Here is a 10,145-nt window from a genome sequence, read left to right on the forward strand (position 1 = left end):
CTCGCACTCTCTCTCACACTCGCACTCCCTCTCACACTCGCACTCTCTCGCACTCGCACTCTCTCTCGCACTCGCACTCTCTCGCACTTTCGCACTCTCTCTCGCACTCGCACTCTCTCTCGCTACTCGCACTCTCTCGCACTTCGCACTCTCTCTCATCGATCTCTCGCACTGCACTCTCTCGCACTCGCGACTCTCTCTCGCACTTCGCACTCTCTCTCACTTCGCACTCTCTGCACTTCACTTTCGTACTTCGCACTTCTCTCGTCGCACTCTCTCTCGCATTTCCGCACTCATTCTCCGTTCTCGCACTCTTTCTCTCGCACTTCGCACTCTCTCTCGCACTTCGTACTGTCTCTCTCGCGACTTCTCACTTGCCTCCTCTCGCACTCGCACTCTCTCTCGCACTTCGCACTCTTCGCACGCTCTCGCACCTTCGCACGCTTCTTCGCACTTCGCATCTCTCTCTCGCGACTTCGACTCTCTCTCAGCACTCAGCACTTTCTCACACTTCAGCACTTCTCTCTTCACACTTCGCACTCTCTCTCACACTTCGCACTCTCTCTCACACTCGCACTCTCTTCACACTCGCACTCTCTCTTCACACTCGCACTCTCTCTCACACTCGCACTCTCTCTCACACTCGCACTCTCTCTCACACTCGCACTCTCTCTCACACTCGCACTCTCTCTCACACTCGCACTCTCTCACACTCGCACTCTCTCTCACACTCTCGCACTCTCTCTCACACTCGCACTCTCTCTCTCACTCGCACTTCTCTCACACTCGCACATCTCTCACACTCGCACTCTCTCTCACCTCGCACTCTCTCTCACACTCGCACTCTCTCTCACACTCGCACTCTCTCTCACACTTCGCACTCTCTCTCACACTTCGCACTCTCTCTCACACTTCGCACTCTCTCTCACACTCGCACTCTCTCTCACACTCGCACTCTCTCTCACACTCGCACTCTCTCCTCTCACACTCGCACTCTCTCTCACACTCGCACTCTCTCTCACACTCGCACTCTCTCTCACACTTTCGTACTCTCTCTCACACTTCGTCGCACTCTCTCTCACACTTCGCACTCTCTCTCACACTCGCACTCTCTCACACTCTACTTCACACTCACTTCTCACACTACTCTCTCACACCGCACTCTCCTCACACTCCCTCACTCTCTCACTCCTTCACTCTTCACTCACACTCCCTCACTATTCTCTCACACCACTCTCTCACACACTCATACACACTCTCTCACACTCACACTCTCAACGTGCTACAAACAACCGTCAAACCTCCATTAGTTCTAGTAGTCTTAACTTAAACCATCACTTCAATTGTGTGTGTGTGTGTGTGTGTGTGTGTGTGTGTGTGTGTGTGTGTGTGTGTGTGTGTGTGTGTGTGTGTGTGTGTGTGTGTGTGTGTGTGTGTGTGTGTGTGTGTGTGTGTGTGTGTGTGTGTGTAGGTTCTGTGTGTGTACTCCCCCAAGGCGGTGGGTTCCTGGCTGTTGTGTCGTGGGCTGGGGAAGACGCTGGATGAGATGACAGTAACCATTCTCATGACCTCTACGTGTTCGGAACGCAGGAGAACTCTGTGTGTGACCGTGAGTGGGTCGACTCACTCCGCACCGCACTCAAAGAACACAGAGCTGGATTACAAAACCGGTGAGAGAGGCGGAATGGGGCTCTGGTCAATAGTTGTCCACTACCTGGGAAATGAGGTGTTAGGGATGTTCCTTTTGGGGAATAAGGTGTTGTTGGGGAATAAGGAGTTGTTAGGGATATTCCCGTTGGGGATAAGGAGTTGTTAGGGATATTCCGTTGGGGGATAAGGAGTTGTTAGGGATGGATACGTTGGGGGGATAAGGAGTTGTTAGGGATGGTCCGGTTGGGGGGATAAGGAGTTGTTAGGGATGGTCCCGTTGGGGGATAAGGTGTTGTTAGGGATGGTTCCGCTGGGGGATAAGGTGTTGTTGGGGAATAAGGTGTTGTTAGGGATGGTCCCGTTGGGGGATAAGGAGTTGTTAGGGGATGTTCCACGTTGGGGGATAAGGAGTTGTTAGGGATGGTCCCGTTGGGGGATAAGGAGTTGTTAGGGATGGTCCCGTTGGGGGATAAGGAGTTGTTAGGGATGGTCCCGTTTGGGGATAAGGAGTTGTTAGGGATGGTCCCGTTGGGGGATAAGGTGTTGTTAGGGATGTTCCCTTTTGGGGGAATAAGGTGTTGTTGGGGAATAAGGTGTTGTTAGGGATGGTCCCGTTGGGGGATAAGGGGTTGTTAGGGATGGTCCCGCTGGGGGATAAGGCGTTGTTAGGGATGTTCCGTTGGGGGATAAGGAGTTGTTAGGGATGGTCCCGTTGGGGGATAAGGAGTTGTTAGGGATGGTCCCGTTGGGGGATAAGGAGTTGTTAGGGATGGTCCCGTTGGGGGATAAGGAGTTGTTAGGGATGGTCCCGTTGGGGGGGATCAAATCAAATTTATTTATATAGCCCTTCGTACATCAGCTGATATCTCAAAGTGCTGTACAGAAACCCAGCCTAAAACCCCAAACAGCAAACAATGCAGGTGTAAAAGCATAAGATAAGGATAAGGGTAGGGATGGTCCCGTTGGGGGATAAGGCGTTGTTAGGGATGGTCCTGTTGGGGGATAAGGCGTTGTTAGGGATGGTCCCGTTGGGGGATAAGGAGTTGTTAGGGATGGTCCCGTTGGGTATAAGGTGGCGGTAGGGATGGTCCCGTTGGGGGATAAGGTGTTGTTAGGGATGGTCCCGTTGGGGATAAGGTGGCGGTAGGGATGGTCCCGTTGGGGGATAAGGTGGCGGTAGGGATGGTCCCGTTGGGGGATAAGGCGTTGTTAGGGATGGTCCCGTTGGGGATAAGGTGGCGGTAGGGATGGTCCCGTTGGGGGATAAGGAGTTGTTAGGGATGGTCCCGTTGGGGATAAGGTGGCGGTAGGGATGGTCCGTTGGGGATAAGGTGGCGGTAGGGATGGTCCCGTTGGGGATAAGGTGGCGGTAGGGATGGTCCCGTTGGGGATAAGGTGGCGGTAGGGATGGTCCCGTTGGGGGATAAGGTGGCGGTAGGGATGGTCCCGTTGGGGGATAAGGCGTTGTTAGGGATGGTCCCGTTGGGGATAAGGTGGCGGTAGGGATGGTCCGTTGGGGATAAGGTGGCGGTAGGGATGGTCCAGTTGGGGGATAAGGAGTTGTTAGGGATGGTCCAGTTGGGGGATAAGGAGTTGTTAGGGATGGTCCCGTTGGGGGATAAGGAGTTGTTAGGGATGGTCCAGTTGGGGGATAAGGAGTTGTTAGGGGATGGTCCCGTTGGGGGATAAGGAGTTGTTAGGGATGGTCCCGTTGGGGATAAGGAGTTGTTAGGGATGGTCCCGTTGGGGGATCAAATCAAATCAAATTTATTTATATAGCCCTTCGTACATCAGCTGATATCTCAAAGTGCTGTACAGAAACCAGCCTAAAACCCCAAACAGCAAACAATGCAGGTGTAAAAGCATAAGATAAGGATAAGGGTAGGGATGGTCCCGTTGGGGGATAAGGTGTTGTTAGGGATGGTCCCGTTGGGGGATAAGGCGTTGTTAGGGATGGTCCCGTTGGGGATAAGGTGTTGTTAGGGATGGTCCCGTTAGGGATAAGGCGTTGTTAGGGATGGTCCCGTTGGGGATAAGGCGTTGTTAGGGATGGTCCCATTGGGGGATAAGGAGTTGTTAGGGATGTTCCCGTTGGGGGATAAGGTGTTGTTAGGGATGGTCCCGTTGGGGGATAAGGAGTTGTTAGGGATGGTCCCGTTGGGGATAAGGTGGCGGTAGGGATGGTCCCGTTGGGGGATAAGGTGGCGGTAGGGATGGTCCCGTTGGGGGTAAGGTGGCGGTAGGGATAGTCCCATTGGGGGTAAGGTGGCAGTAGGGATAGTCCCATTGGGGGATAAGGTGGCGGTAGGGATAGTCCCATTGGGGGATAAGGTGGCGGTAGGGATAATCCCATTGGGGGATAAGGAGCTTGATCTGAGAAGCAGCCTGGTAGAATGGTTGGGTTTACTCCTGAGGTTAACTCCCATGTTTTACTCTGTTCTGCTCTCCTGGGTTCTAGATCGCGGTCCAGACTCTGTGGAACATCAAGATAGCGGTGCTGGTGAAACCGGAACATGAAAATCGCATCAGTCATGTGGGAGTGTCCAGTGTTAAACGGGCATTGCTAATACGCTGGGTAAGATCTCACTCTCGCACTCTCTCACACTAACAAACAATTCACTATATTCATGCTGTATGGTTCTTGTTTCTTGTTGCTAGGTAACAAAGGGGCAGTGGGCGTGTCTTTCATGTTTAATGGAACTTCCTTCGGCTTTGTGAACTGTCACCTGACATCAGGCAACGAAAAGATCGGCAGGTACGCAGACACTCCTCTTCTGCATTCAAACGTAAAACTATACAGTATGACTCATTATTTGAATTTTGACAGGACTCCATATTAGCAGCAAACTCACTGAGGTCATAAGTAGTGTACTAAACAGGGGATAGGGTGCTCTTCACCACTCTTCCTTCCCTGACCCCTGCAGGAGGAACCAGAACTACCTGGATATCCTGCGGCTGCTCTCTCTAGGAGATAAACAGCTGAGCTCCTTTGACATCTCTCTACGCTTCACACACCTCTTCTGGCTGGGAGACCTCAACTACAGGCTGGACATGGACATACAGGTACCATAACACACACAGAAACCCATGGACACACACACACAAGGAGACACATGCACACACACACGCATGGATGCAGGCACACACACCCTGTCTCTCACTCTGTCTCGCTTTCTGTCCCTCTCGCTTTCTCTGTCTTTCTCTGTCTTTCTCTGTCTCTCTCTGTCTTTCTCTGTCTCTCTGTCTCTCTCTGTCTTTCTCTGTCTCTCTGTCTTTCTCTGTCTCTCTGTCTTTCTCTGTCTTTGTCTTTCTCTGTCTTTCTCTTTCTCTGTCTTTCTCTTTCTCTGTCTTTCTCTGTCTCTCTGTCTTTCTCTGTCTTTCTGTCTTTCTCTGTCTTTCTCTGTATGTGTCTCTCTGTCTTTCTCTGTCTCTCTGTCTTTCTCTGTCTCTCTGTCTTTCTCTGTCTCTCTGTCTTTCTCTGTCTTTCTGTCTTTTCTCGCTTTCTTTTCTGTCTCTCTCTGTCTCTCTCTCTCTCGCTTTCTGTCTCTCTCGCTTTCTGTCTCTCTCGCTTTCTGTCTCTCTCGCTTTCTGTCTCTCTGTCTCTCTGTCTCTCTCGCTTTCTGTCTCTCTCGCTTTCTGTCTCGCTCTGTCTCTCTCTCTCTCGCTTTCTGTCTCTCGCTTTCTGTCTCTCTCTGTCTCTCTCGCTTTCTGTCTCTCTCGCTTTCTGTCTCTCTCTGTCTCTCTCTTCTCCTCTCACACTGTCTCTGTCTCTCTCTGTCTCTCTCTGTCTCCCTCTGTCTCTCTCTGTCTCTCTCTCTCTGTCTCCCTCAGGAGATCCTGAACTACATCAACAGGAAAGAGTTTGATCCTCTGCTGAAGGTGGACCAGCTCAACCAGGAGAGAGAGAAGAACAAGGTGTTCCTACGCTTTGGTCAGTTACACACACACACACACACACACACACACACACACACACACACACACACACACACACACACACACACACACACACACACACACACACACACACACACACACACACCTTCCCGTCATTGTCTATGCGCTCTGCTGTACTCTGTGAAAGACTGTTGTAATGTGTGTTTGTGTATCCTCTGGTACAGCGGAGGAGGAGATATCCTACCCACCCACCTACCGTTATGAACGCGGGTCTAGAGATACATACGTGTGGCAGAAACAGAAGGCCACAGGGGTACACACACTCACTCACTCACTCACTCACTCACACACACACACACACACTCTCACACAGAGCTTTATTCTCGTGAATTTTCTAGACTTTTTGGGGAGTAAACCCCTAACTCCGTAAAGTGGTATTCAGCAGTAGAAACAATAAAGAAGCTTGTTCCCCTGTTTCAGTAAGAGGCTGAGGCTGGAGAAACTCTCAAAACCATAGTCAGAGCTGTGGATGCAAGGACTGACAATCCATGATATCAACATTATAGTTTTAACCATATTTTGAGGCGATGTAGTGTATGTTTACATTTACTTGAACAAACATAGTAAAAACAAGCTTATATTTTGGGTTCTGATGGAGTGTGACAGTTAAAGTGAGACATTTCTTACTTACAGTGCCTTGCGAAAGTATTCGGCCCCCTTAAACTTTGCGACCTTCTGCCACATTTCAGGCTTCAAACATAAAGATATAAAATTGTATTTTTTTGTGAAGAATCAACAACAATTGGGACACAATCATGAAGTGGAACGACATTTATTGGATATTTCAAACTTTTTTAACAAATCAAAAACTGAAAAATTGGGCGTGCAAAATTATTCAGCCCCCTTAAGTTAATACTTTGTAGCGCCACCTTTTGCTGCGATTACAGATGTAAGTTGCTTGGGGTATGTCTCTATCAGTTTGGCACATCGAGAGACTGACATTTTTTCCCATTCCTCCTTGCAAAACAGCTCGAGCTCAGTGAGGTTGGATGGAGAGCATTTGTGAACAGCAGTTTTCAGTTCTTTCCACAGATTCTCGATTGGATTCAGGTCTGGACTTTGACTTGGCCATTCTAACACCTGGATATGTTTATTTTTGAACCATTCCATTGTAGATTTTGATTTATGTTTTGGATCATTGTCTTGTTGGAAGACAAATCTCCATCCCAGTCTCAGGTCTTTTGCAGACTCCATCAGGTTTTCTTCTAGAATGGTCCTGTATTTGGCTCCATCCATCTTCCCATCAATTTTAACCATCTTCCCTGTCCCTGCTGAAGAAAAGCAGGCCCAAACCATGATGCTGCCACCACCATGTTTGACAGTGGGGATGGTGTGTTCAGGGTGATGAGCTGTGTTGCTTTTACGCCAAACATAACATTTTGCATTGTTGCCAAAAAGTTCAATTTTGGTTTCATCTGACCAGAGCACCTTCCTCCACATGTTTGGTGTGTCTCCCAGGTGGCTTGTGGCAAACTTTAAACAACACTTTTTATGGATATCTTTAAGAAATGGCTTTCTTCTTGCCACTCTTCCATAAAGGCCAGATTTGTGCAATATACGACTGATTGTTGTCCTATGGACAGAGTCTCCCACCTCAGCTGTAGATCTCTGCAGTTCATCCAGAGTGATCATGGGCCTCTTGGCTGCATCTCTGATCAGTCTTCTCCTTGTATGAGCTGAAAGTTTAGAGGGACGGCCAGGTCTCCATTTCAATATTTAGCGCTTGTACAGTGCTCCTTGGGATGTTTAAAGCTTGGGAAATCTTTTTGTATCCAAATCCGGCTTTAAACTTCTTCACAACAGTATCTCGGACCTGCCTGGTGTGTTCCTTGTTCTTCATGATGCTCTCTGCGCTTTTAACGGACCTCTGAGACAATCATAGTGCAGGTGCATTTATAAGGAGACTTGATTACACACAGGTGGATTGTATTTATCATCATTAGTCATTTAGGTCAACATTGGATCATTCAGAGATCCTCACTGAACTTCTGGAGAGAGTTTGCTGCACTGAAAGTAAAGGGGCTGAATAATTTTACACGCCCAATTTTTCCGTTTTTGATTTGTTAAAAAAGTTTGAAATATCCAATAAATGTCGTTCCACTTCATGATTGTGTCCCACTTGTTGTTGATTCTTCACAAAAAAATACAGTTTTATATCTTTATGTTTGAAGCCTGAAATGGGGCAAAAGGTCGCCGAATACTTTCACAAGGCTGTATGTTCTTCAACAATCAATGAGAACACATCATACGTTTTGAAGTACGAAAATGGATGTGACAACCGCTGATTGCCCCTTTTCAGCCTAAAATAGCATTTTAACAAATTCAGGACAAAGTACTGCCTTTTCACACACAAATATACACACACACACGCGTGTGCGAGCGAGCGAGCGCATACACACAGGCTCAGATGGAGAGATCTCTGTTCACCCTCATCTCTCTCGCTCCCCTCTCAGATGAGGACTAACGTCCCTCTTGGTGTGACAGGATCCTATGGAAGTCTTACCCTGAGACTCACATTGTCTGTAACTCCTATGGTGAGTCCCTGCATCTTCAACAACTCTGTACAACAAAGAGTTGGTCTGTTTTGGAATGGATGGCCAGTAATAAACTGGTCCTGAACGTCTCTAAAACTAAGAGCATTGTATTTGGTACAAATCATTCTTTAAGTTCAGGACCTCAGCTGAATCTGATAATGAATGGTGTGGCTGTTGAACAAGTTGAGGAGACTATTACTTGGTGTTACCTTAGATTGTAAACTGTCATGGTCAAAATATATAGATTCAATGGTTGTGAAGATGGTGAGACGCCTGTCTGTAATAAAAAAAGAGATGCTCTGCTTTTTGACACCACACTCACAAAGCAAGTCCTATTCTAAAGCTTTTCCTAAGTTCTGCAGGCTCTAGTTCCGTCTTATTTTGATTATTGTCTAGCCGTGTGGTCCAGTACTGCAAGGAAAGACCTAGTTAAGCTGCAGTTGGTCCAGAACAGAGCGACACGTCTTGCCCTTCATTGTAATCAGAGGGCTGATGTAAATACTATACATGTCAGTCTCTCTTGGCTCAGAGTTGAGGGGAGACTGACTGCATCACTTGTTATTTTTATGAGAAACATTAATGTGTTGAAATCCCAAATTGTTTGCATAGTCAACTTCCACACAGCTCTGACACACACACTTACCTCACCAGACATGCCACCAGGGGTCTTTACACAGTTCCCAAATTAGGGCTGGTCTGAAAACCCACAAGACGGTAGATATCCAGGAAGAGTGTTGACCTAGATAGTTTGTGTGTATTGATATGTCGGCTACGTGTGCCTTTAATGGTTTTGATGTAGTTCTGTCCTTGTCTATTAATGTCATGTCATGGTTCATGTTTTGTGTTGGACCCCAGGAAGAGTAGCTGCTGCTTTTGGAACCGCTAATGGGGATCCTAATTAAATACCAAATACCTTTTTTTTATTATTATTATTATTTTTTTTAATGAAATCATGTTTCCCTCTCAGGCTGTACAGATGACGTGGTGACCAGTGACCACTCCCCAGTGTTTGGTACATTTGAGGTGGGGGTCACCTCACAGTTCGTCTCCAAGAAAGGTATGGCCACTCACTGTGATGACTAGACAAGGGGGTTGATTATCTCACTATAACCCAAGGGTTTTAAATGTCGTTTCTCTCTCTCTCTCTCTCTCTCTCTCTCTCTCTCTCTCTCTCTCTCTCTCTCTCTCTCTCTCTCTCTCTCTGTCTCTCTGTCTCTCTGTCTCTCTGTCTCTCTGTCTCTCTGTCTCTGTCTCTGTCTCTGTCTCTGTCTCTGTCTCTGTCTCTGTCTCTCTCTCTCTCTCTCTCTCTCTCTCTCTCTCTCTCTCTCCCTCTCCCTCTCCCTCTCTCCCTCTCCCTCTCCCTCTCCCTCTCCCTCTCCCTCTCCCTCTCCCTCTCTCTCCCTCCCTCTCTCTCTCTCTCTCTCTCTCTCTCTCTCTCTCTCTCTCTCTCCCTCTCCAGGTCTGCCTAAGTCCTCTGAACAGGCCTATATAGAGTTTGAGAATATTGAGGCCATAGTGAAGACGGCCAGCAGAACCAAGTTCTTTATCGAGTTCTACTCTACCTGCCTGGAGGGTGAGACACACGCACACACACACACACCTACACACACACAAAGTTCTACTCTAGAGACTTAATGACATTTTATTTCCACACTCCCTCTCTCTCTCCACACTTCCTCTCTCCTTCTCTCTCCACTCTCCCTCTCTCTCCCTCTCCCTCTCTCCTCACACTCCCTCTCTCTCTCCACTCCCTCTCTCTCCACACTCCTCTCTCTCTCCACACTCCCTCTCTCTCTCCACACTTCTTCTCTCTCCACACTTCTTCTCTCTCCCTCCTTCTCTCTCCACACTCCCTCTCCACCTCCCTCTCTCTCACCTCCTCTCTCTCCACACTCCCTCTCTCTCACACTCCCTCTCTCTCCACACTCCTTCTCTCTCTCCACACTCCTTCTCTCTCCACACTCCCTCTCTCTCCTCCACACTCCCTCTCTCCCTCCACACTCC

General features: G+C 48.3%; 1 protein-coding gene and 1 long non-coding RNA gene across 2 annotated transcripts; both read left to right on the forward strand.

Annotated features, from left to right (window-relative positions):
• Positions 1–4,207: 4,207 nt before the first annotated feature.
• Positions 4,208–6,255, forward strand: LOC124016905 (phosphatidylinositol 3,4,5-trisphosphate 5-phosphatase 2A-like). Its single transcript, XM_046332245.1, has 5 exons — positions 4,208–4,225; positions 4,309–4,405; positions 4,575–4,713; positions 5,482–5,581; positions 5,772–6,255. Exons 2-5 carry the CDS (start codon positions 4,338–4,340, stop codon positions 5,975–5,977), a joined length of 513 nt encoding a protein of 170 aa, XP_046188201.1. The 5' UTR covers positions 4,208–4,225; positions 4,309–4,337; the 3' UTR covers positions 5,978–6,255.
• A 1,819-nt stretch (positions 6,256–8,074) lies between these two features.
• On the forward strand, positions 8,075–9,715 carry LOC124016906. The gene is made up of 3 exons (XR_006835430.1): positions 8,075–8,141; positions 9,109–9,198; positions 9,601–9,715. It is a non-coding gene; the product is annotated as an uncharacterized LOC124016906 (long non-coding RNA).
• The last annotated feature ends 430 nt before the right edge of the window (positions 9,716–10,145 follow it).

This window comes from Oncorhynchus gorbuscha, unplaced genomic scaffold, assembly GCF_021184085.1.
Source record: "Oncorhynchus gorbuscha isolate QuinsamMale2020 ecotype Even-year unplaced genomic scaffold, OgorEven_v1.0 Un_scaffold_11137, whole genome shotgun sequence".
Classification (NCBI taxonomy): Eukaryota; Metazoa; Chordata; class Actinopteri; order Salmoniformes; family Salmonidae; genus Oncorhynchus; species Oncorhynchus gorbuscha.

Coding starts and splice junctions, on each gene's coding strand:
- LOC124016905 (XM_046332245.1), top strand. CDS start 4,338: ATGTTTAATGGAACTTCCTTCGGCTTTGTGAACTGTCACCTGACATCA. Junction 4,406..4,574: donor GGCAACGAAAAGATCGGCAG/GTACGCAGACAC, acceptor TGACCCCTGCAG/GAGGAACCAGAACTACCTGG. Junction 5,582..5,771: donor CAAGGTGTTCCTACGCTTTG/GTCAGTTACACA, acceptor CCTCTGGTACAG/CGGAGGAGGAGATATCCTAC.